Genomic DNA, 27,612 nt, shown 5'->3' on the forward strand with positions numbered 1-27,612 from the left:
GCATGTAGTTTGTGATGGTTACTTTGAGTTGTGTTGTCTATGATTTGCACTGTTCTGTGAGGTTCTGCAGAATCTGGTCTTTCCGCTATCAGGTTAACAGCATTTAGTCGCTGTTCTAGATCAGAGATCTGCAGCTGCAACCTCGCCTGTATGAAAACAACCAGCAAACATCATCATCAAGTTGGCATCTGAATCAAAACAAACTTGAAAATACAATCTGGACAAAACAGCTCACCTGCAGGGCGGCGCTCTCCTCTCTTAGCGTGAGCGTCTCCACAGTCAGCGCATCAATCAGAGCTCGCTGCTCCTTTACCTCGTCTTCAAGCCTTCTTCTCTCCCGTGTCTCCCTCAAAGACTCCTCGTCTCTCTGTGAGCACATGATGTTGCCAATAAAGTAATGATCAAGTAAAAAAAAATAGATTGGAAAAGCACTCACATGAGCCCTCACTTTTTTGATATGGCTGGTCAGACGCCTGAGTGTTGTCAGTAGAGCCACAGAAAAGCCAGTGAGGCCTGGTCTTTGCTGCTGAGGTCTGGTTTCTGAGCTTTGAGGATTCTGCTTGTCTAGAGAGTCCAGCTCAGTCTCCACCTGCTCAAGCATGCTCTGCAGAAGCTCCAGACTAGACTGGTTTCCTGCCAGAGAGTGTAACCCTGAGCTGTTCATAGCAGATGTATGTGCTGAGCGCCCTCTGCTGGCTTGAACTGACCTGTTCTTAACACCTGGGTAAAAACAAGGTTTGAATATTGATAAAAAGTTCCGTTGTTTATGCACTACTTATGTCATGAAGACGGTTTATGAAATATAAATGGTCGGTAAAGCATATCTTTCTTAGACTGTAAAGGACCATTCACCCTGAGGATAATGGCAAATTATCTGCTTATTAAGTTCATGCTTTTTTGTGCACTACCCACCTGTGACCAGCAGATGTCCTTAGTGTGCTACACTTCTAGCGCATTACACCAGCTCATGTAATCTAAATCATCCAACTCTGAAGTTAAGAGACCACACTCAATGTAGTAGAATAAAAAAATAACACAACGATGCGGAAGCTATCCTGAATACCTGAACTACTTTTATTTTTATACTTTAATTTGCTAGCCTGGCTTGAACAGCTTCCATGTATTTTTTTGTATCATCCCGTCCCACGATATAACCAACTGTTTTCTAGACAGTCATTATCTTTAAATAATTTTGGAAAAAAGGCTTTACTTCAAGCAGAGCTTCTCCTCTACAATGCCATCTGTAGCTTTAAATTGCACAAGCCCTTTCTATTTAAATGAATTCTGAAGGGCTGTCTGTTTTGTCATTTATTATGCTGAGAAAAATCTTTCTGAAAGTGATCCCAACAATATAATTTCTCTGATTATAATAGCAATTATCTCAACTCTACTATTGTTTTAAATTGACTATAATTTTTGGAATTTTATCTTCATTGTTATAGTTATCTTTATAGTTATTTTTTGCTTGGTGCGAGTGGTCCTAAAATCATTGAAATATATAAATTCCAGAAATATTATTTCAATATTTCAAGTTTTTCCAACACATTTTTAAAAACTTGTAATTAATTTATTATGGGTTTAAATTAGTTATTCCAGAAATATTTGAAAAATGCAAACATTGGTCCTGAAACTTCATATGTTTCTCAAAATCAAATTAGATGACTCTTTCAAAAAGATTCATAATTCTTAGGTTTTCAGTCTCAGCGATGACTTCTGAATAACTAACAGGAGATCTGGGTGGCCTTTGCATCAGTGCTTGCTCAGCACAATATTGTTACCCAACCATACCATACCTAACCATACCCCACTTTGATCTCAGGGTGGCTAAGAATTATTCTTGGACAAAAATAAAGCCTAACACAAAAAACCAGAAGGGAAATTCTTTTTCTTTTTAAAAGCTGTAACAATGTATTACTTACTTTTAATGATACACAAAAACTGGAGGATGATTTTGAAAAGGTATAATTTTCTCCTTCCCAACCTTTATACTTATAAATTATTGTATTTGTTATTTTGTATTTTTCTCTTTTTTCTACATACATTTATTTATTTATTTTATTTAAAATGTATAATTGAACCTTTCTCCCATATCTTTTTGTTTTAGCAGGGGATGGGGTGGGGTCTATAAAATTATATTTTTTTAAATAAAAAAACCTAGTTACCGTGTTGAGAGGAAGCAGGCTCTGGGTTTAGAAACTGGTTGACAAATGAGGTAGACTGGTTAACACCCGGATGAGTCTGTCTAGATTTGAGCTGTTCTACAGCCACTGTAGCATTGAGGGCTAGAAAAGAAAAAAAGAAAAGAAAAAAAATATACATATAATATTGATTTCTTGTTTAACTTGCATTGAGATAAATACACTGATGTCTTTATTACCTGCGTAGTCTTCTCTGACTCCTGTAGTGCATGGTTTCTGGGGTAGATCTTGCTCATGATTATCTGAGCCTCTTGGAAAAGACTTTGGTCTACATTTATTTCTTTTCCTGAAGACAAACATTTTAAAACAACACCATCAAAATTTATTATAAATTGTGTGCAGTGCAGAGAAAAAATGAAGAGTCTTTCACACCTGTGCATCACAGATTTGAGGTGCACAGAAGCATCCTGGACTTCATCACATTCTTCTTCATGCTCCTCCAGCTCATTGAGGGCCTACAAATTAGGCTTCATTATTTGAGAATTGTTTTTAACAGGGTGAAAAATGTAGATGGTGCTAGTGTGGCCATACCTGCTGATCCATCATAGACTGGCTGAGCAATGACAGCTGTGTTGGAGGATCAGGTTTTTGATGAACAGGAAGCTCAGAATCAGAGTCACAGTCAGGTGCCACGGTAATGCTGGGGAATCCTATAACACAATCTTAACTTATGAGCTTGCACATGAACATAATACATTTTTGCATGCTTGTTTCTACAACACAATTATTGACTACCTGTGCGTCTACGAGGTGCATCGCCAAAAAGGTCTTTCACTACAGCCAAAGCTCTGTCTGATCGCGCAATGACATCCTGCAGCTGACAGTGATCTGAAAACACCTGAACAAACAGATGATGTTAGTAAGACTCTCCAGATCCTCCTAAACTCAGCGAACCCAGTACCGGGTCCCTGACGTCACTTACTTCCACATTTTTTTTTACATTTTAAAAGGTCCGTACTGTGGCTCAATACCCCATAAGTGTTTCTATTCTCTCATCAGTTGGAATAAAATAACATTTAGCATAGATTATGATAAAGACATTTTTCTTTTTTTCCTAAGATTACTGACATGTGCAGGAATCACCTAAATTAATTACTGCAACCTGGATCACACAGAACCTAAAAAGGTACACATTTAAATTTTAGTTTACAAAAAAACAAAAAAAACAAAGCGCCTCTTTTTTTGGAGGGTTTTATTATAAAACAGACAACATTTACAATTATTTTAATCACTTTCAACAGTGTTTTATGACAATTTTAAGGTTGTTTTTTTTTATAATACCAAACTTTTGCATTTACATCTCTGCATGTGGATTTGGAAAGCTTAAGAATTTGGGTAGGTAAAATCCAGGCAGAAACCCCAAAATAGCATTAGTATTAATTAATAGTCAGATAATGTGTACTTTTGAGATTAACAATATATATATATATATATATATATATATATATATATATATATACACACACACACACAACAGTTCTGTCTGGTTCTCAAATGTGATTGGCTGATAGCCGTGCGATATTCTACAATATCAGAGCTCCTACAGTGCCCCGGTCAGATTACACGTTTTTTTTTTTTTTACGAAAGCCACTATGTCAGATTATGCAATTTTTTATCTTGATAAAATCATGACGTGTCGTGGGTAGCAAATGTGCCAGACTACACGTTCCTTCACGATCAGTCATCCTGTGACGTCTACGACGAGTGTTATTTCCCAAAGCAGTCACATAGGTTGCTATAACAATATTTTTTTTAATCTTATTTTTAATATGTTTGTTTTTTTAATCTTATTTTAATCTCAATGAGCACTGATGCTTGCAGACAATTAATAACTACGTAAAATTTTTTAAGGGCGCTTATTAGGATAGGATCAAACTTATAATTCCTATATTTTATATAAAAAAGTATATATATATATATATATATATATATATATATATATATATATATATATATATATATATATATATATGCGCTTATAGCCTATTCCTCGCTCAATATATGTATTATTTTTATATAAAATATAGGAATTATAAGTTTGATCCTATCTTAATAAACACCCTTAAATGTAACCAATTATGATACAGTGATGATGATCCTGCCAGCTTTAGTTATACAGGGTTTCTGCAGGTTAAATTTAAGACTTTTTAGGACAATTTTAAGACCATCATGAATGAAGTTTTAGACCCATAAAGGGCTAAACGCTAAGGAATTTTTCAAATGGGCAAGATGGAAAATATTTTTATTTGCCCTACCAAAAAAATAATATAATTGAAAACATGTATTAATAAAACAATACATTAATCATAAAAAATAAAAATATTTAGCATTTTGTTTCTAAACTAAATATTTTAATTATTGTGTAAAAACAAGCAAGATCTACTTGTATCCATACACTGTTTTTCCAACATAAACTTTCTTTTAAATAATTTTTAAAAAATGAACATATGTTTTAAAAGTTTTTAAAACTATGGTAAACTAAATCTATGCAAAACTATCTGTCCAGGTCGGTGTCCTTAGCAGTAAATACACGGAGAACTTTTAAACAAATGTTACTGCAAGTAAAATAAATAAACCATTATGATAGAGTAAAAACATTACCTTTTTAAATAAAAAGTTAAAATTTTTATTGGGATGATTGCTGGTGATTGTATGTTTTTTTGTTGTTGCCAAATTTGGTAAAAATACATGAACAGAGAAAAATTAAGACATGTTTAAAAAAAGATGTAAGATCAACAACACAATATTTCGGTAAATTTGAGACTTTTTAAGGCCTAAAATTTGGATTTTGAGATTTAACACTTTTAAAGACCCTGCAGAAACCCTGTTATAACAAGCCTAATTTTGTAGGGCAAATGCAATCCTTACTCACCTCTCTGATGATGTCTCGCCTGGCTCTATCAAGTCCTGGAGGACTCAGGGGCTGGTTCTTCCTCCGTCTACGTGTTAGAGTCTTTTCTTTTAACTCCCACTGTGCAACAACTCTGTTCTGAGACCTGTGCATCTCATGACGTCGAGCCTGAAAGCAGATCAATACCTGGCTAAAAATACACTATGGCCAAATACATGAAAAAAAAATATAAACATCTTACCAGCTCCTCTGGTGTGGCTTTGTGCACTGAAAGATCATTGACTGTGCTCTAAAGAATAAAATAAAATAGAAATGATGAGGCACTACTTGTAGAAATGAATTTAACTTATACAGTTTATCACATTCTTTACTCACCACCCATTCTTTCTTTGGTGCAGACACTTTTCTGGTTCGTATGGGTCTTTTACCAGCACAATAGAAAGGACGGTTTATGCGCACTAAAGACATCTCAGTAACAGACAGGGGTATCACCTAGAAAAAAACAAAAACAATACAATTATGGGCAAAGAATGGAACATTCTGATCTAACAATAAACTTTGCATTTGAAGACTAATAGCTTTCTGTGCAGAACACAAGTTTACGGTACAAGTAAGCAAAAAAACATTACTGCAACGTTAGTTAAACTATAGTAACCACAATTTACCCAATGTTTTTCTTACATTTCACTAACGTTATAGTAGTAAACTAGTTATACAACTGGTAATCAATGTGACAAATAACATGTTCAGTTATAATGCAATAATTTTTTTTTTGTAACAGTTAATAGTTTATTTAGCATGTTAACTGTTACATGCTAAATTCAAGTCAAATGCTATAGATTATGATCGGTACATTAATTAAGCTCAGCCTGGCTAACTGTTAGCTTATCGTGTTATTCACAATAACTGACAGAAACTGAGACTGTACTGATGATAAATATATATTTATTCTTACTTTAAATGAAAATGACAGGAAAAACAATAGAGTGAGACTTTACCGTTTGTTTTTGTTTGTGCTGTTAGTAACAGGAGGAAGCGAAGCGTTGATCTGGACAAGTTTAAAAGCACCGCTACAAGGGACTAGAGTTCAAAATAAAAGTCCTCACCTTTGGTGGTTACGTTTGTCAATTATGATTCTCATTATATATATATATATATATATATATATATTTTTTTTTTTAAATATTTGGAAATATGCTAAATAAAGTTTTGCTAAATTATCTTTTTATGTTTTTTTTTTTTTTAAATAACGTACTTGTCCACAAACAATAAATAAAAAAAAATATATATATATATGTATATATATATATCTATATATCTATATATATATATATATATATATATATATATATATATATATATATATATATATATATATATATTTTTTTTTTTTTTTTTTTTTGGAAATATGCTAAATAAAGTTTTGCTAAATTATCTTTTTATGTTTTTTTGTTTTTTTTAAAAAACGTACTTGTCCACAAACAATAAAAGACAAAATCATTCCGTAATAATCCACCAGAGAGCGCTGTCGAACTAAAAGTTACGTCGTTTCCATTGAGTTCACCACATTTCTGCAAGATTTCCAACCATGCGCTCTTCAGTTGTCTTGTGTACAATCGAAAATACACTCATCACACTCTGAATAAAGCGCTTTTACTGCAAGCTTTTAATTGATGATAAAGCATGTTATATTATTCAATATGATACTGACACAAAGCTAAAAGGGCATCGTTATTGTTATCATTTATTTTATGACGTTTGTCAATTTACACGTGTGTTATTATATTAATAAAATAAACATTGTTCTATTTGTTGTAATTTTTTCATTATACAATATCTATAATTAATACTATTATTATTTGTGATAGCTCATAAAAACCTCCATTATGTCTGTTTACTGTTTAAAGTGTCCTGTTTTTATTCAACCCTTTAGTTTGATTATTGTACAAAACCTTAACTAAGTTTAATAGCTGACATTTTATTTCTCAGTTTGCGGTTGATAGTGGCCGATTAATAAGCTATAACATTTTTAATATACAGACCTATAATATTTGAGTGTGGCATGTTTATTTTATATACAGTGCTTCGCAAATATAAGTACACCCCCACAAATCTATCTTTTAAATTCATTTTTTGATATGAAGCTATAATATTATATTTGTGCATATAGGCTACATTAGATTAGTCAGCACTGAAGCCAAATCTGGAGCTTATGTAAAAAAAAACTTACGACAACGGTCCAAAAACTAGTACACCCATAGGCCTATATGTTGTGGAAAAATATTGAATACAAATTTAAAATATAGGAAAAGTCAAGAGAAGCAAAAAGCCAAAAAAAATTTAAACAATTTTGTTGAAATGTTATTGTTGTATTTTTTTTTATATATTTAGCTTGAATTTAATTGTATCATCTTTCATTTCTAAATATGTTTGGTGACTAAAATATTATTTGAATAAATATCCGTTTAATCTGTTGTTTAAATGCAACAAAATACATTGAGAAATTGATAAAATATTCATTTTTAAAATAGCGTGTTCTCAAATAGCCTATGCTGAGCACTGCATGCTCTCCTACTTTATATGATAGGCTATATTCTGGGTTAAATTATAGGCTATATATTTAGAGAATCAATGTAACTTTTTTCTGTCAGTTTGCTGTTGATTGTGCCCTTTTATTCACACAAGCGGATCTTTTAGCCCTAATTGAAGGCTCTAATGGATGTGAGCCACCGGCAAGCTAAATGCATTACAATGCGGCGTTTCCGTCTCTTTTGTGCTCAGGCAGATCCCCACGGGCACCGCTAAACACCCATCGCACAGAAGCCGCTCCTCAAACGCCCATGGGCCCCCGCCAACATACAATGACACTTGTTTGCACTGCGCAACAGGCGGAGAGGCAAAAAGTCGAGCTCCTAGACACAGCACTGCGCATGCGCTGCCTGACGGGTGGGCTTCCACTACCCCTGAATGAAGGAGAGTTGTCAGTGGGTCGTTCTCAGTCTATCAATGCCAAATGTGCACTGCCGGTCTGCTTGAGATGTTGACAGCTGACTTCGCGCACTCTTTTGGAAATGAGTTGTTGCAGTCGAGTGCTCACTTGAATATTAATGAGCCGAACCTCCCAAAAACTTCTACAGAAAGTCGCATGATATGGATTAATGTGGAAAAACTTCCTTGACTGGTTTGTAAAAACGAGAGGAAACGAACGTGTGGATTACAAGTGAAGTCAGTGTTTGTTGTTCACTATATATCTCAAGGGAAGACATTTGAGCAGAGGCGACATGAGGATGCAAAGTTTCTCCCAGGAATATGGAATATTCTGAATTCATGCTTCATGTGCTCGAAAACTCATCCCGCATGGCTTTTATGCGTTTTCACATTTGTCAATCCGAAACAAAGCTACTGGAAGTCTTGTGACGGCTGGGATAAACAGTGGATACTTGTCTGGAGCCATTCTACTGGATCTATTGAATTATCCTCGGAATTTCTCTGCCCAATGACATTGCCAAAGTTGTTAGTTGGGTTCCTTTTTATAGCGTCTCCTCGTTCTATTAGATTTATTTACCGAGCCATTAACTTATCAGGTCTAGACCAAAACCTGAGGTATTTTAGTGGTTTGTGACACGATGCGGGGATGCACGGGATTCCCGATGGCCGTCACGGTGGTGTTGACACTTTTGATCGTCATGAACGTGAAGGCGAGCGGAGAGTATTGTCACGGGTGGCATGATGCCCAGGGCGTGTGGAAAGACGGCTTTCAGTGCCCGGAGCGCTTCGACACCCCCGATGCCATCATCTGCTGTGGGAAATGCGAGCTCAGATACTGCTGCTCCAGCACAGAAGCTCGGCTGGACCAGGGCACATGTGATAACGACAAGCAGACACAAGAAACCAACACTGGCAGCAAGGACGACAAAAACTCTGGAGCAGGTAAGCTGGAGTAGGCTACAATGCGCTGTGTTCTGCTACAGCCACTGCCTCTGTCTGAAACAAATTAGGCAATTACTGTGTAATCGAATTGTACAGCGGTTAAGTTTAAATGGTTTAATTCAATAACTTGTAGAGCAGCAGCAGTGTGTAACATATATCGACCCAGTTGTTTGCCTCAGGCTTTTGTGAAGAAAAAAAACAAACAACAGAAAGTTGGGTTGAATTTCGTCTAAATGAGGTTACAAAACCCCATAAGGGTCATTTTGTTTGTCTGTTTGTTTACAAGACCCGATATAAGATTGTTTAGATTCCACTATTCTTCTACAAATGAAGCCTCTTTTAGTGACTCACTTTCGAATCAGTGAGTAGTTGTTAAATAATCGACTCAAACAATGGAGTATACAATTTCATTATTTTCAACTACACTGTAAGAAATATCCATAAGTTAACAGTTTTCCGTATTTTGATGTTTTTATTTTATTGTTATTTATGCTTTCGAATCACATTATGAAACCTTGATCTTTCTTCTGACAACTTTTATCCTTAAAAAGTTGGAAAAGTGACTTTTATTGACATTTTTAATAGTTTACAGTGGTGTATTGTCTGGGATGGTGTTGTATAGTATGCTGTAAATCTCTGGTAATAAACTGTCAGTATATTTTCTGTTATTTTACAGAGTTATTTCTCTCTATATTATTCCTTATACATTATATTATTTTAAACTATTAAAATGTCAATAATTGTCAGAAATCATCCCATAATGCAATTCACAATCATAAATATATTATGGTATGGTTGGTTTTATATTAACACATTAATTCCGTGACAAGCTGTGACATGGTCCCTATGTTGTTTACCATGGTACTTTGAATATTCAATAGTCTGAAATCCTATGCAATTATTATTTGAAAACAATATTAGCACTATTTAATTGACTGTGAACAAAGTTGTACCTTGATAGTCATTAGCTTCTAATATTAAACTACTATGATTTTACTGCTTAGAATTTGCTAAGAATATTTTTGTGAAATTAAATTATTAAGGAGAAAGTCAGAATGTGCTAATATAAAACCAACTTGACCTCAATGTAGTGGACACTTTAGTGAGTGGCTTTAATAAGATGCACATTTTGAATTTGTTGCTGTATATTGTAATTTTTTATATAACAAGTATGCCTACTGGCCTAGCTTGCAAATATAAACCCATTTAAATCTGCATCATTTCCCTTCGTCATTGTGTTTAAAGTTCTGCTAAATTCTGAAGTTGGGTTAGGCTTCATGCCCAAATTAGGCTACAAAAACTCCCAAGTTTATTGTTGTTGGGTTGTTCAGCTCTTGTTGTGAATCACGTCTCACTAATTCTACTGGTTACTGAGATAGTTGGACTTACTGTCTGACCAGCTAGTCTATTTTGACAATGACAGTTCTGCCATCTCAGACTCTAAATGACCCATACTGTGTGGGTGAACAGAAAAAAAAGATACGTTTTATTAAAATAACTAATATTAAATGCAAGTAAATATTGACCCTCTTAATTCTGAGTGTTCCTTCATACATTGTGATTTATTAGTTTAAAAAAATAATTGATGTGGTATAAAAAAAAAATCCCAAACAAATGATGAACAGGGTCTTTTCTTGAATCTAAATCAGGATCAAACAGCAAGTTGATCATTTTCACACTTCCAATTTGAAATGAACCACATATTGGGTGTAGTTAAATATGCAAATTATGAGCTTGTTTCAATAAATAAGTACATATCAGCTCGAATAAATCGGTCTTCCTTCCCTCAGGCATTGTAGATAAATGCTCCACTAAATGAAAAAGCTGGGTTAAGCTATAGTGCCCAAAGCAGGTTACAAAAATGCTTAAGTTTCTTGTTGTGTGGTTGTTTATTTTCAAGGATCAGTTTAAGCCTCTCATTTACATTCAGTTCTTACTGAATTAACTATTCTAGGGAACAGGATGTTTTACTGAATAACCTTTGAATCATTTGGAGTAGTTAACTAAATTAATCAGAATTCACTGACTAAACAGTGAGCTGATCATTTCTTCATTTCCAGCTCAAAATAAACCACTTATTTAGTAGATTTTATTATGCATATTTATGGCTTTTGTTGCAAGAAGTATAAAGGATTTCATAATTCTCTTACCCCTCATTTCTATCTACTGTTAAAAAACACAAAAAATATATTTTGAAAAATGTTGAAAACCAGCAGTTATTTACATCCAGTGTGTTTTTCGCATACTGTTAAAAAACAAAAGATATTTTGAAGAATGTTATTAACCAGTAGCTATTTACAGCCATAGTGTATGTTTTCCTATCTACTGTTAAAACAAAAAATATATATATTTTGAAGAATAAACCTGTACAATGTGGATGTTTTCATAAAGTGCTGTTCTATTTGTACTAAATTCAATTTTAAATAAATTGACTTAAATGTATGTGTATATATATATCTATATATATATATATATATATATATATATATATATATATATATATATATATATATATATATATATATGTGTGTGTGTGTGTGTGTGTGTGTGTGTATGTATGTGTATATATATATATATATATATATATATATATATATATATATATATATATATATATATATATATTTTTTTTTTTTTTTTTTTTTATTTACTATGTTTGTGGCATACACATTTTGGAATTACATACAAGTTATATGTCTGGCTTCTTCAAAAGTACTGAAAGAATCAGTTACTGGAATCATTGAAATCTGAATCATTCAGTTTCTTGCGATTCTCATCTGAAAGTATAAGGGTTAAATGTCATTGCTATCCAGGTTTTGACAGCTGCAGTTAAATTAGCATCCAAATTGGCACCCAACCGTCCACTCACTCACAAATGGCAAATTGTACCGGGCACAGATATAAATAGCTGCTGTTTGTCCAAGCACAGTAAAGCATGCGCTCCGCCAGAAATTAGTGCGCGCAAACTCCAGTCGTCCGGTTACCCACGAAGATCAAGTTCAGACTTGACCGGATCCTTGTTGTGATGTGCTGACAGCCTCGTTCATAAAATAAGCCTCAATACTGCATCATTTCCTCTGCCTTTGTGCAAGTTCAAAAACCTTTAATTCTACTGGAGTCTCTTCAGCTGAACTGGAAGAAATGTGGGAACACCGGAGCAAGCAGTCACAATTATTATTCCAGTTAGTAAATATTTCCTAAGAGGAGTTTTAATATTTCAGTTTCTAATAGGCACATACTTACACAACTCTAAAAATGTATCAGTCTTTTCAAAATGTTACTAAGCCTTAAGGTTATTTAACAAATATGAGATAAGTTGTCACAATGAATGTTAATCTCCTTTATATACCTGTCAAATAGTATATGATGGTTATTAATGATATACCCTCTGAGCTTAAGAAATAATTAGAAAATTATATAGTTCAAAATACAAACTTAGGTTTTATTTTTAAATTGGAAGGTATAAATATATGTTTAAATAATGTCATCTTAGAATGATTTGCTGGACTGTCAGTGTTCCTTTAGCCATTGGTTTTTGGAGAACATAATTTCAAAATGTCAACTGACAAATAAAATTAGAGAGGTATCATTTAAAATTGTTCATCGTATTTATCCTATAAAACAGGTAATTGCAAAATTTTGTAAAGATGTTGATTTAAAATGTGCTTTTTGTAATAATAAAGATTTCTTCTTTATTGTTCATTTATTTTATGATTGTATTTTATACACAATTGTTTTGGTGTGATCTTTTTTTTTTTTGCTAAGCAAAGTATAGATATTGCATTGGAATTTAAAGAAAAAAGATGTTTTATTTTTTAAGAGAATACAGTCCACTTCAAAATGTGGTATTTTGTTAATTTGCTCGTTATATGTGGATTTTTTTATTCATAAATGTAAATGGGCAGTGAAATAGAAATAGGTCATTATGTACGATAAACGAAACAAAAAACACCAAAGCAAAAAGAACTGTTAGTTATCTTAAAGCCTTAAATCTTGTCTTTGAATAATTGTAATTTCTTTTCTTTCTTTCCTTTTTATTGTATTTATTTTGATGTCAATTTAATGTTATGTTATTGCCCTTGTATGTTCTGTGTTCTAAAATTGCAATTAAAATAAAATAAAAATAAAAGTTAATCTCCCATTAACAACATTGGAAAAGTAAAACAGTTAATGCATATGGCAACAAACATATTAATTGCAAAATACATTTCTTTTAATGTTTCCAAATAATTGGAATGATTGATTGATGATTGATGATAAACATAATGGTGATTTAGTGTAATATTTACATATTTAGCTAAAAATGAAACCGTATTTGTACTGACCTGCTCGCATTATAAATAACGACTTTTATTATGAATGATTAAAACAAATGAATAAAACACACTTAAATTAATTTCAAACTATCATTCTAATAAAATGGCATTAAACTATTCTTGTTCTAAATATGGCTGACAATGTTTTAAAAGGTTTTCAGACACTTCTAATGATGCAAATCTGAAAAGCTAAAGGAAATGGTGGTCTGCTCCAGCATGTGGGCATGAGCTTTGACAGAGCCTGTCTGGCAGTTGAAGACTTGGCTCCATTTGGACAATAATGCAACAGGTGTGAATTCATGTTAAGGGGCCCCAAACCTTTTAAGGACATGAAAGGGGGGCCTTGCTATCATCCAGGATTGGCAGTGAACTTCACTGTTACATTTACTAAGTCCATTAGTAACATTCTTGATTCGTGTACAATGAAAATATAGTAGCTCAAAAGTTTATGTTATTTTATCTAATGTGTTCGATTTAACGTGCATGTTCACTTCTTGTTCGGTTCTCTTGGTTCATTTGGCCTGTAGTCAAAAAGAATATGATAAATTTAGTCCCATTACATCCTGTAATGTATACATATTTCAGCCAAACAGCACTAAAGTTTATTTAAAGTTAACTTAGACCCATATTTGGGCGGCACGGTGGCTCAGTGGGTGACACTGTCGCCTCATAGCAAAATGATCGCTGGTTTGAATCCCAGCTGGGCCAGTTGGAGTTTTCATGTTCTCATCGTGTTTGCGTGGGTTTCCTCCAGGTGCTCCGGTTTCCCATAAAGTCTAATTACATGCGTGATAGGTGAATTGGGTTACCTCAATTGGCTGTAGTGTGTGAATGTGAGAGTGTATGGGTGTTGCCCAGTACTGGGTTGTGGATGGAAGGACATCTGCTGGGTAAAACATATGCCATCCCAGAATAGTTGACGGTTTATTCTACTGTGGTGAACCTGAATAAATAAGGGACTAAGCCAGAGGTGTCCAAACTAGGTCCTGGAGGCCCAACTTCTTTCAACTCACCTCCCTGGAAGTTTCTAGTATACCCAGAAAGAGCTTGATTAGCTGGTTCAGGTGTGTTTATTTTGGGTTGGAACTAAAATATGCAGGACACCGGCCCTCCAGGACCGATTTTGGACACCCCTTGACTAACCCAAAAGAAAATGAATGAATGAAGACCCATATTTCAGTGGTCAAGGAACCTATTTTGTGTGCACAGAGATAACAGTTGGCAGCACCATACTTGTGCACACCGGGATGACTATTGCTGACATTTAATGCCTCGTGACTAAACAAAGGGTGCTAATGTGAGCGTGCATATTGACATGGAAAATAGCCAATCAATGAGTGCTTTTGTTCAGGTGCCATGAGCTGCTGGAGTTAAAGAAAAACATGACTTGGTAAAACTCAAGCATAAACAGTCATGCTGGGCACACAAATTGCAGATAAAATAGGATTCAATAGTGAGTTTTAGATCACATAAAGTCGCCATTAAACAGAAGTTAAGATTCTGCTTTCATGACATGCATCTACTTGATACAGTCCTTAAATGAGAAAAAAATGTAGGGCAGTGCATGATTTCATTATTTGAGAAGCAAAAAAATTGCGTAAAACATATGCCGGAATAGTTGGCGATTCATTCCGCTATCGCAACCCCTGATAAATAAGGAACTAAGCAGAAAGAAAATGATAAATGAAGACCCATAAACAAAGGGTGCTAATATAAGCATGCATATCGACATTGAAAACAACCAACCAATGAGTGCTTCGGTTCACGTGCCATGAGCTGCTAAAGTTACAGAAAAGCATGACTTGGGGAAGCTCAAGCATGAACTGTCATGCTGAGCACACAAATTGCAGATAAAATAGGATTCGATGCTGAGTTTTATTTCACTTAATGTTGCCATTAAATGGAAATTGAGATAATTCTTTTTCTGCTATCATGACATGCATCTACTTGATACAGTCCTGAAATGAGGAAAAAATGCAGCCAATGCATGATTTTGTTCTTTAAGAAGCAGATTAATTGCTTAAAGATGGAAATTGGAAACGAAATGAAGGAAGATTGACAAATGGACAAATTCAGAGCAGAAAGGAGACATGCACTAATAGCCCTGCCCTAAAGGAAATCCATGTGACTAGGAAGTCGATAAGTCATTTGAAGGGGAAGTTTTAAGTTTAAAGGCAAATTAATTTTTACAAATTAAAGAAATGCACAGATACATTGTTTATAACAAATCTACTATATATGTATACAAATAAAGGGTTGCACGATACTGAAATGATAAAACGTACATTTCCCGCTAACATTTAAGCACTATTGAGCACGTTCTTAAACACAGCTGATTTGCCATTGGGTTCACATGCTCAACAGAAATGACTGTGATTGGCCTTGAAGGTCATCAGTTCACCAAACGTATCGCTGTTTACTGAGTGTAAACACTGATACAGGACCAATAGAGCGTTTCAAATTCATCAGCGGACTGCTTATGGCCCGTTTCAACTGAGTGGTACGGTACAGTGCGCTTTTAAGGCCGTTTACAAAAGGCGTACCAAACCAAACCGTACCATACCACTTTTTCAGCACCCTTTCGAAAGGGTACAAACACGAGAGGGGTACCAAAAGGCGGAGCTAGATGCGCAGCTGACGCTATTGGTTTACAGAGATACGTCATTCGCTTACGCAACAAGCCAGAATGAAAACAAAAACCCGCAATGTTAAAAATACACAGCCGACGAGCCGAGAGATTACAACGGAATTATATATACATATAATAAGGAGCCCTGGTCGATCCGGGCTCAAACAAACCTTGTCGTCATCTTGATGAACAGCAACAAAGCCATGGAGCAGAATCTACCCTCAACAGAGCTCAAAAATTGGACGTTTTTAAAACTCCAGTAGCAATTGGTAACTTATTCCAGTATTGTGACAACACTATACAAATAAGAAGAGTAAATTTGGATTTGATGGTGACGTTAATGTTCTTTCATGGCTTTTTATTGCTATTTTTCATGGATTTTACCCCAAACCTTGCTGTAGTGTAGAAGGTTAAACAGAAATGGTAAAGGATTATGTGATAAATACATACCAGCTAATACTGGGGTATATCTGTTTAGCACCATCTAATATTGGGGACAGACTTTGTATGTCCACTTTGTTCAATGCTAATGAAAATCACTTCGAAAAATTTCCCGAAAAAAATGCTGCAGATAATCGTAAGCAATACGATTGTCCCGGTGTCATTACAATAAATAAATAAATGAACCACACTAACCAAAATTTTCTCTATTTTCGTCATTGGAGAGGCCAGATACATACTGTAATATTATACTTTCTAATATCAATGGCTGTGAATGCAGCTGGATAGCCTAAATACATCATAAAGGTTGTATTACATGAAACACTTTACAAATGAGAAGAGTAAATTTGGATTTGATGGCAACTTTATTGTTCTTTGATAGATTTTTTTCATGGATTTTTTCCCAAACTTCGCTGTAGTGAAGAAGGTTAAATAGAAAAGGATTATGTGATAATTACATACCAGCAAATACAGAGGAAGGGATGGGTATCATTAAGGTTTCAATGGTATTACTACTTTTATCGATGCCACTTATCGGTTTGGTACTTTAACAGTTCTCTTATTGGTACATTTTGTATGGGTTTTTTTAAAATAAAAAATATAAAAAAATTAACAGAATTACTTACATTTTTGATGTAAAATAAAGCAAAAATTAATAATTGTAAAACAAATAAATTAAAAAAATCTTGTAAAAGAATGTACAATGGCTGGAAGAAAAATGACTCTCAGTTTTTAAACTTTTTTTTCTTCTGGAGAAATATCAATATGTTTGTCTCTGGCAGACTTTACGATCTTTCTTGGTTTATTGTGCTCTCTGCAGTTAAAAAATCTTTTAAAAGATGCTTTGCCAGATTGCTTTCATTTCTGCTTATACAAGAAAACAACTTTGTTGCATTGTTGCTGTTCACATGGGAAATACAATCAGTTTGGTTCTCTTCACCAGGCTTACAAGCTGTGTGAGTCTGTGTCGCGATTTTTGTTGTGCGCTTAGTGCGAGCCTCCGCTGAGCTTGCACGCACAGCCAAGAACTGTGAAGGCTTTCATACTTGACGTGCTCGCCGTTGTACTATTGCGCGAAAACATGAGAATTTCTCATGTAAGATCGCCAACTGTGCAGCCGAATATCGCAAATTAGAAAAGGTTGGTAATTTAAATTTTGCTATTGTAAGTAATGTTTATTCAGCAATAATTCACCAGTACCGATAGCAGAACCGTTAACGTCAGAGCTTATCGATACTTTGTTTTTTTATATTTTGGCACGGATACCAAGTTTTGGTACCCATCCCTATACCGAGGTATTTCTGTTTAGCACCATCTAATGTTTTTTTATGAAAATCACTTGATCATCAATGACAAAAAATGTCACGAAGAAAACACTGCAGATAAGCGTGAGCAATAATTGTCCCGGTGTCATTACAATAAATAAATGAACCACACTAACAGAGCAATCCCACCAAAGTTCACTTTAATCAAACCAAACCTCTGAAAGACACATAAAACTACATATTCTACATGATTCAACTATTAAAGCTATTGAAAAATGGTGTCACCTTCCATCTCATATGACACTTTGAAATATAAAAAGTGTAATGTCACTCGGGAGCAATAAATCTATCGAATAACCTGTAGTATAACAGATTCTCTATTGTTTTTCCACACACGTTTGTACTGTAAAAAAAGGGTGTTTCAACTGCCAAAAACGGACTGATTTTGAAAACATGCACGCAAACTCAAAGCTTGCCAAAATTCAGGTCATTTACTCAGAAATTCCGCTGTAATAGTAATAACCACCAAAGCACAAAAGAGCTCCTGTGAAAATGACTCCCCTGTCATTCTGCGCAGCAATCATGTCCTTGATTTAATATTGTTATAATAAATCGCTGAACAGAGGCTGTGTTTTCAGGTTACAGCTCTGTAAGTGCACCTATATTAAAAACAAAAGCCAATTTGCATGACTATTACGCATGATTTGATTCAGCTCAATTATACAGGGCGAGAGATCCTGACCAGATACAACAAAGTGAAATGCGGAAAGCCTCCTCCGGCCGAATTAGATGTCTAATTAAGCTTTAAAGGTTGCTTTTAATGCAGAGTTACCTGTCTAAAAACCCAAGCACACGATCAGGCAGCAAGGGCAGTGCGGTCACCACCGATTGCAGGAGATTAGAGCAGATCAAAACTGTCTTAATAAGTGTTAATGAGGGGCCCCGGACCCCTGGGGACAAGTCAATGGTGCAACATCTCGTCTTTCATTTTCCAAATCCCTTCATCTCACGTGGGCTACCCATCTGTGAGCATGTGAGCGTTCAGTTCTCGTATTTAAAGTCACACATGCATGCAGCATTGTATAATACGTCAACAGGTTTCTGCGTTGCTTCAGGCTTCCAAAAGTACTCTTCATTTTAAGGGTGTCGAAGTTACATTAAGCTCAAGCCACTACTGATATCCTAGTCTTGCTTGTGGCAGTGGAAGTAATTGTTTCAGATGCTACTGGAGTTTGAAAAGGATACATGCTTTCTAAAGAGAAGAAAAACATAGCTCAAGGGCTATACACAAACAAAACTCCCCCAGTCCTGCTACCCAGCACTTTTCTCTATTTTCGTCATTAGGGAGGCCAGATACAGACTGTAATTTTATACTTTCTAATATCAATGGCAGTGAATGCAGCTGGATGGCCTAAATACATTATGAAGGTTGTCTTACATGCAACACATAAAAAAAAACTTTATGAATGATAGCTGACATCTTGCTGCTTGTTTGTTGAAGAGATTACTTTCTAACTGACCTGATATTCACCTGATGATAAAGTGGGCAAAACAAAATATGTGGTTATATTTGGGTGAACAAACAACCTCCTAGTTGCTCTAGACTGTGACTAATGATCACAAATGTGATAAAAACACACACATGTACAAAATAAACAATCATTACAAATGAGTACAAATCAACAATCACTATAGAACTCATTCAGAAACATCAACAACGCACCTAAAAACTACCCCAGCAGACACAAGACGTCAACATGATGTCAGATTGACATTGTACACCAACGTAAAGGGGACGTTGCATTTTGTTTGGAAATGAAAATTGAGTTGACGTTAGAACCCAACGTCCAACCTAAAATTAACCAAATATCAACATTTAATGATGGTACACCTTGATGTTATGTGCACGTTATCACTATGACATCTATCAGACATGGGATTTTTCTGACAAATAAATGTCTGTATTTGACGTCAATAGGATGTTGGTTTAACGCCCGATTCACACGGGCTTCAGCGTTAACGCTTGACAGAGGGTGTGTCTGAAGTTGGGGCTGACGTGATAGTCATAGCAGCGTCAGCCAATGAAATTAGTCCACAATCGGCTACTGTCTGAGCTGGTGTATTTACATACAACGATCTGATTGGCTGGCACTTTCGTTGGCGCTTGAAAATTTGATAAAGTCCCAACTTCTGCAGTGAGCAATGCCACTAACGCGGCGCAGACGGATCCACAGTGCAGTTCGGCAACGCTTGACGTCACCCATTCAAAGTTAATGGGAAGCACTGTTGTTGATGCCCTGTGTGAATGGGGTGTAAGATGTTTGCTCGATGTTGGAATTTGGTCACTTTCCAACACAACCAAAAATCAACCAAATATCATTGTCAAATGATGTTGGTCTACTGAACACTGAATTTTAGTCACCTGACATCACAACCTGAATCTAACCTGAAATTAACATCTTACGACGTTGTGTGCCTGCTTGGACTATTTAGGATCCTATTTAGAACTGCTGATTTTGTCAATCTATTCACAAGTGAGGTTTCCAAATACCGGTGTAAGCAGGGTCTAAAACATTTTGAGCTTGTCTACTTAAATCCACTTCCAGAGGTAGTGGAAAGTGCATTAGACCGGATTATTCTGTAGAGTAAACTAATGTGGTCAAATGTGTACAAACATTCTGCCTACTGAGCAAACATGAGAAAGTTATGGGAAGTGTTGTGAGAAAGCTCACAAAAACAAGGTAGTCATACAACACTGCGTTGAACCAAAACACTCTAATTACAGTCAAAATCGTAGTCCATCAACATTCTTTTCACTTGCTTGCTTACTTTCCTGTATTCTCATAAGCTGCGTAACTTGGGTTTGTTCAGTATTAAAGGAATACTCCACTTTTTTTGCAGTAGGCTATTTTTATATGTCCCTAGAGATAAATAGTTCAGTTTCATCATTTATGAATCCATTCAGCCAATCTCCAAGTCTGTCGTAACTCTCCTTAATATTATGCAGGACTTAAAAATAGTCTCAACGCTGCATAATATCCTTGCGCCTGCTGCACTCAGGGTACAGCAGCAAACCTGCTAGTAATCCTTGATTATTACATCAGATTGAGAGTATAGTTTAGAGCAGAGATGCCCAAAGTAGGGCCCACGGGCCAAAGTTGGCCCATTGTAACCCATGATTTGGCCCACCATCTAATCTGAGGAGTGGGTTAGGGAGAATGCCTTTAACAGAGATTGTCATTTCTAGTTTGACATAAAATTTTTTGTTTGTTTGTTTTATTGCTTTTCCCAGTTAAGGGTTGTGGCTTGAAGGGCATCCGCTGCATAAAACATATGCTGTAGAAGTTGGCGGTTAATAAGTTAATAAGGGACTAAGCCGAAAAGAAAATGAATGAATGAATGAATGTTTTATTGCTGAGTAAACATTTTAAAAAGTAAATACTGTCACTCGTTGGATAGAAGACCATGAAGAAGACATCAGCGAGCAAATCAAGGCAAAAACTAGTGTAACTCCATTCTGTTATAAATGAGATTGTTTTTACTGTAATAAGTTCATTATAAAATGTAAAAAATATATATTGTATAAGTTAATATAAAGAAATGTTTTTTTTGTTATTTAAAATATTATTAAATAAATAAGGAAATTACGCATAGTAACTATATTCACTTTGGGCCACTGGCTAATCAAGTTTGGTTTTCGGCCATTTATAAGAAAAAGTTTGGGCATCCCTGGTTTAGATCCATATCAGCCTAGAAAATTTCCCATATGCCTTAGTACAAGATATAGATAGATAGATATAGATGTAGATAAACTACAAAAATTTGCAGCCTAAATAGGAAAATAGTCAAAACTGATTTTTTGAATTTTTGAGTGAGATGCTAATAGTCTAATCCAACTCAATGATTTATGCTAAGCTAAGCTCCCAGCAGACATGGAGATCAGTTGAATGTTAAAAATGTTAAAACCTAACTGTTTACTCTAGGGGACTTGTAAAATGAGCCTATCTTCAAAAAGTGTAGTGTTCCTTTATGTATGTATTGCACTAAGCACTCCTGTGAAAGTGATGTAGCGTGTGATGATGAAATAAAACAAAATGTCTCGAAAAAAATCTAAATACAAGTGGTAGAAATGTGTTTGAGCTGACAAGTTGTTACCAGGAGAAAACAACATGGTAGTGCTCAGGCAAACATATTCTTATGAAAAATACAATTTATTTATGCGATAAATTAACAAAACTCCATTTTCTTTTTGCTTTCCCTCTGCAGTACCCATCTACGTGCCCTTTCTGATCGTCGGTTCAGTTTTTGTGGCATTCGTTCTGGTGGGCTCTGTTGTTGCTGTATGCTGTTGCCGCTGTCTGCGTCCCAAACAGGAGCCTACATCAGGCGGCGGTTCAGGAGGAGCATCAAGCAGCGCCCGCGTCCTGGAGACGATTCCCATGATGGCCAGCACTGGCACCTCTCGAGGCTCGTCGTCCCGCCAGTCCAGCACAGCCACTTCCTCCAGCTCTTCAGCTCCTCCTGCCGCTCCCCGTCCCACTCCAGCTCCTCTGCTGCGAGCCCAGGCATCCTGTTGCCTTCCGCCAGATGCCAGTGTGTATGTAAACATGCCCACCAACTTCTCAGTACTAAATTGTCAGCAGGCCACTCAAATTCTTCCTCATCAAGGCCAGTTCCTGCATCCTCAATACATCGGTTTCGCCCACCCGGTAGCTCCGGCTGCGGCCTTTTTAGACCCCACTCAAGCAGGCTACCGGCCGTTACAGTCTCCGTTCCCTCCACCAACCAGTGTGGCTAGTGTGGCAAGTATAACCGGGGATCACAAACACCCTCCGGTTACCATGTGAAACCCAATGGGACCTTTGTAGGAGACATGTCTGAATTTAAATTGCAAGAGGAACACACGAAAGATCAGTTCAGGTCCCAAGATGAGTCATTGTTGGCTTGTGCCACACAAATGAGACTCATACTGGTGCTTAATCTTACATGTAGTTTTTTGTGTGATGTAAAGAACACAGTACTTAAAGTTGACCCGCAATGAAAGATCTTGGAAATCGCCTTTGTTTTCGTAATGTGGCAAACTTCCAAGTGAAATGGCTTCTCAAACAAGAGGAAATGTTGGACGGGGCTTGGTTTTGTTCTCTGGGAATTGAGTGGATGATGGTGGCTTGCTATTGGATGATCTTATGTGATTGACAGGTTGCCCCACCCCTTGCACAGATGAGCACATCATCAAACAAGATGACGTTGAAAGACGCAGAGAAGTTATTTCTATTAAAAAAATATGAAGACATGAGAATTTGAAAAAGGTGCAAAGGTAAATCATCTACAGTATAATAAACATGGCAAATTTCAATAACTATAAGTGTAACGGAGGCCAGCTAGTAAAGTGCTATGGAGGTAAACCTCACTCCTCTGACCTCAAAGGGTGCTCTAGTGACAGAGGCTAGGGGCCATGGTCTTTAGCCTCCTTGTTAGAGCAACCGACTACCATACAAAGAATCACCGGTTCGATCCCACCTCAGTACGTGATGGGTGCAGTTAGACCGATGGATCACATGTGGGGGCTTGTCTCGGATTGGAGTTAGGTTTAGGGGGGTACATTTAATGGAGGCCAGCTAGTAAAGTGCTATGCAGGTAAACCTTACTCTGTCCTCAAAGGGTGCTCTAGTGACAGACGCTAGGAGCCATGGTCTTTAGCCTCCTTGTTAGAGCAACCGACTCCCATAAAAGAATCACTGGTTTGATCCCAGCTCAGAACGGTATGGGTGCAGTAGGACCGATAGGTTACATTTGGGGGGTCATCCGGGATGGGAGTGAGGTTTAGGGGGGTGATTGTGACAGAGGCCAGCTAGCAAAGTGCAATGCAGGTAAACCTCACTCCTCTGACCTCAAAAGGTGCTTTAGCAACAGTCACTAGCAGCTATGGTCTTTAGCCTCCTTGTTAGAGCAACCAACTCCTATACAAAGAGTCACTGGCTCGATCCCAGCTCAGAACGGGATGGGTGCAGTACGACTGGTGGGTTACATAAGAATGCTCAACTCAAAAAAATGCGTATTCAATGCCTTGAAAAGTGCTAAAAGAAGCGTGTACTTGTACATATGCGATGTATATACAGTATGTGTTGTATAACCGTGCATGTGTGCTGTATGCGTGACTGTATAGATGTGTTGCTTTATGAGATGCTGTACGTGAATGTGTGTGTGTGTGGGTAGTGCACTATATGTTGTATGTAATGGGAATCGCAGGTGCTGTAATGTGAAAAACAGTCCTGGCTCCCTGTTGGATGCTTAAACTCTAATGAAGTGAACACAGGACACAGACTGTGACGCTCCACCTACTGCAACACACTCACATTTTCACATACACACACATTTACATTCTACACAACTGAAAGCTGATATCACATTGTCAAGGATTGTAAAAGAAAATATACAAAAATATAGGCCCTGTGTTTGGGAAAGCGATGTGCAAAGGTGTGTGTCGCTGAGATCAGCGGTCTTCTGAAAGCACCAGAGTCAATTACGCAGTAAAAAACCGTCTGCCAAACTGTTCCCCTTCACTAAGTCTCTGCCTTGTGAAAGGACTGTGTTTGTGTGCCACTTTTCCTCCCCTTCTGTTAGCATAAGGTACACTCGAGGAGTAGCAAAAGGGTTCCAGGGCATTTCATTTGGAGTGGGTTTCTTTCAGCACGCTCAATGGTGGCAGTTTAGCGAGGAAAGAAAAGTCCCAGACTCCTTCAGCAAAAGGCCGGCGCCCCTCTGAACTTTTTAAACTTAGAAGCAGGCAGAACAATCACAATCAAATTAGATGTCGGCAGATTTAAAATAAACAGCCTGTATGAGTTTTGGAAGTTAAAAGGTTGTTTTTGCTGTGATTTTCTTTTCATCTGTGGGACACAAAAGATGTTGTTTTAAAAGTGTCTGGTTTTTTTCTATACATTGAAAGTCGGTCTTGTTACTGTTAATTTCACTGTAAAAAAATGCAGGGTTGCACAAAATGTATTTATATTGTCCCAACACAAATCAATTAAGTTAACCTAACAAGTTTAAGTGGATTAAATATACAACAACTAAGTTGACTTAAAAAGATCTCAAGAATTTTGTTGTTGCGGATCCTTTATACAAGTAGTTTGAACAAGCATCAAAATCCTTTTTTGAGTGTAAAACTATTAAAAGTGTTTGTTAACTAAAATGAAACAGAAATTAAATATAAAGTTGTGGTGAAAATCAAAAATAGAAAAGAAAAATGACAGCTAAATGAAAAATGTTTAAAAAACCTAAATTAAAATAGCACAACAAATAAATGAACACTAAATAGAAATGTAAAAAAAAATTGTAAATGTAAAAAAATTTATAAAAATAAATTTACAAAAAAAAAATGATAGAAATTTTTTAACCTAAGAAATGAAAGGTAAAGAGACAGTAAATTAATCACAAATTATAAGCACATTCAAGGCAAGTTAAAAATTAAAATGTAATATATAAACACTTAAAAAATATTCTAAATTATTTATAAATATTGATTCAAATTATTATTAAATATTATAACAGTACATAGTTACAGTATGCATAATACTAAAATACCTCAAATAAAAAAAACTAATATATATATTATATATGTTAAATATAAGTGGAATATACTTTTTTTTTTTAAATATGTCTGGTTTATATTAATTTACATTTTAGTTTTTATGACACTATAAAAATGACTGTTTCTAGCTGATATATAAATGTTTTTATCATGATCCGTCAAATGTTTATTTTAACTTAAGTTACAAAATTACAACTAGATGGTTTTAGGTTTAGTAACTTATAGTACGCCTTTAAAAGTCAGAGATTGCACAGTAGGGCTGGGCGATTTATCGAAGAGTAATTGAAATCAACATTCAGAACCTATAATTGATCTAATTTTTCCAGCTCGATTTTTTCGTTTACTTTTCCTACCACGTAGGGAGTTACGCGATTGTTAATTTTAGGCAATGTGTGCTTTAATTTCAGTTCAACATTGATGTTCAGTAAATAATCATAGAACTTTCATTCAAAACTCTCTCACTTGTAATATGCGAGCAGTTTTACTGTACAAAACTTGTCAGTGAACTATAAGGGCAAAAAAAAATTAAAAATAAAATAATCATCCATTAATCAAAATCGAGTTAAAATGTTCAATTAGTCGAGATTTTGATTTAAGGCCAAATCGCCTAGCCCTATTTTATGGAAAAAAAAATCTTTGGAATATTAGTTTGTGTTCCACAGAGAAAGGAAAGTCACACAAGTTTGGAAGGACATGTCATAATAAGCCAGGTTTCTTCATTAAAAGTAGCAAAATATGTCTCAACTGCATATGGGTGCACACATCAGACCTGTTTTTCTGTGTTTGTGAAACTGAATGAGTATTTGCTGTCGAATGTGCCTTTCTCTCTGAGAGCAGGGTCTTTTACATGAAATATATGAATAATAATAAATATTTTGGGAGACTGTGAAGTGTCACTGGGTTGTTTGTAAGAGATGCTGAGTGCTGCTGTCAGCGGTCTGTGTGGCGTCTCAAATGAAGACGTGTTTGCACCGCTGCCATGGCTAAATTAAACCTGAGCGCTCCGGTTACACATGGACTTTCATCACTCTCAACACTCATGATGAAACTAAGACCACCGCATGCTCGCATCAGTCTTTGCATAGTTTCCATGCTAAGTGTCTGCATATACAGAAAGACATTTAGTCATAAAGCCCTTATGCATGTGTTCCTATTACTTTTAAATATACAAAATCTTGGAACAGATTTTGAAGCCATTAACTTGGGGTTGATTGAACAGCTTTGAAATATTTTATATACACTACTGGTCAAAAGTTTTAAGTCTGTCAAAAAAAAGAGCGGCCTTATGCTTACCAAGGATACATTAATTATTTATTTATACATTAGTACATGTTAGGGCTGCACAATACACTACCTGACAAAAGTCTTGTCGTCGATCCCAGTTGTAAGAGCAACAAATAATATCTTGACTTCAAATTGATCATTTGGAAAAAGTGGCAGAAGGTACATTTTTGTGATTAATCATTAATCTGTTAAACTGCATCCCAATCATCCCAGATACTGCAGAAGACTTATTGGAACCCACATGGACCCAAGACTCTCTCAGAAATCAGTCAAGTTTGGTGAAGGAAAAATCATGGTTTGGGGGTTACATTCAGTATGGGGGCATGTGAGAGATTTGCTGAGTGGATGGCAACATCAACAACCTGAGGGATCAAGACATTTGTGCTGCTCATTACATTACAAACCACAGGAGAGGGCAAATTCTTCAGCAGGATAGTGCTCCTTCTCATACTTCAGCCTCCACATCAAAGTTCCTGAAAGCAAAGAAGGTCAAGGTGCTCCAGGATTGGCCAACCCAGTCACTAGATATGAATATTAAGCATGTCTAGGGTAAGATGAAGAAGGCATTGAAGATGAATCCAAATATATCAGACCTTACTGTCCTAATTAAATAATTGAAAATCAAGGTATGATCATATTTTATTTTGGTAAAATAAGCGTAATCTAGAGGCCTTTACCTTTCAAATAAGCCACTTGTGATACCAGTTGATCAACTAGAAGTCAAGTTATTATTTATTGTTCCAACAACTTGAATATTCGACAAGACTTTTGTCAGGTAGTGTATATCGTTTCAGCATTGATATAGCAAATTTCATGTTGGGATTATAATTGACATGCAAAAAAACACAGTTCAGAACATGTGACTTGTGGAGTCGTTGTAAAGTTAAACTCTAATAATATGAAAGATTTTTATTTGGGTGTGTTTTTAAGGCCCGGCACTAAGATTTCAAATTACTTGAAACCATTTGAGCACAAGAAATTATCAAGTTTCCTGCTTTAACGAAGATTAATTGTGTTTAGTTATTTAATAGAATAAAGTCTATGCAGCATTACTTTAAATATGGTTATTGAGTTTCTATACTTCAATACAGTTATACTCCACTA

At 35.7% G+C, this 27,612-nt stretch overlaps 3 protein-coding genes across 12 annotated transcripts in view; 1 reads left to right on the forward strand and 2 right to left on the reverse strand.

Moving 5' to 3' along the window:
- Positions 1-27,612, reverse strand: part of vipr1b (vasoactive intestinal peptide receptor 1b) — a 738,286-nt gene that overhangs the window by 599,477 nt on the left and 111,197 nt on the right. The window lies entirely within an intron of this gene.
- Positions 1-27,612, reverse strand: part of spice1 (spindle and centriole associated protein 1) — a 38,453-nt gene that overhangs the window by 7,652 nt on the left and 3,189 nt on the right. For 2 of the 3 annotated variants that reach the window (XM_087308565.1, XM_087308566.1), the window contains 11 exons: positions 5,425-5,541; positions 5,291-5,338; positions 5,071-5,217; positions 2,934-3,036; positions 2,730-2,848; positions 2,571-2,653; positions 2,378-2,484; positions 2,163-2,282; positions 449-720; positions 236-367; positions 23-146 (listed from right to left, as the gene is read on the reverse strand). In XM_087308565.1, coding sequence (XP_087164691.1) covers positions 23-146; positions 236-367; positions 449-720; positions 2,163-2,282; positions 2,378-2,484; positions 2,571-2,653; positions 2,730-2,848; positions 2,934-3,036; positions 5,071-5,217; positions 5,291-5,338; positions 5,425-5,517 — 1,348 coding nt within the window. In that variant the 5' untranslated portion in view covers positions 5,518-5,541. 3 annotated transcript variants of the gene reach the window in all.
- shisa2b (shisa family member 2b) lies at positions 8,033-24,937 on the forward strand. Of its 4 annotated transcripts, none has more exons than XR_015524931.1 (3): positions 8,033-8,979; positions 21,897-23,392; positions 23,626-24,937. XR_015524931.1 is itself a non-coding variant. In XM_087309534.1 (2 exons), exons 1-2 carry the CDS (start codon positions 8,676-8,678, stop codon positions 22,475-22,477), a joined length of 885 nt encoding a protein of 294 aa, XP_087165660.1. In that variant the 5' UTR covers positions 8,033-8,675; the 3' UTR covers positions 22,478-24,937. The 4 variants fall into 4 exon arrangements, 1 of the variants encoding a protein (XP_087165660.1); XR_015524932.1 differs by having other exon boundaries at positions 21,897-23,066; positions 23,302-24,937; XR_015524933.1 differs by having other exon boundaries at positions 21,897-23,014; positions 23,258-24,937.

This window comes from Danio rerio, chromosome 24 (assembly GCF_052040795.2).
Source record: "Danio rerio strain M-AB ecotype USA chromosome 24, GRCz13ab, whole genome shotgun sequence".
Classification (NCBI taxonomy): domain Eukaryota; kingdom Metazoa; phylum Chordata; class Actinopteri; order Cypriniformes; family Danionidae; genus Danio; species Danio rerio.

Coding starts and splice junctions, on each gene's coding strand:
- shisa2b (XM_087309534.1), top strand. CDS start 8,676: ATGCGGGGATGCACGGGATTCCCGATGGCCGTCACGGTGGTGTTGACA. Junction 8,980..21,896: donor CGACAAAAACTCTGGAGCAG/GTAAGCTGGAGT, acceptor TTCCCTCTGCAG/TACCCATCTACGTGCCCTTT.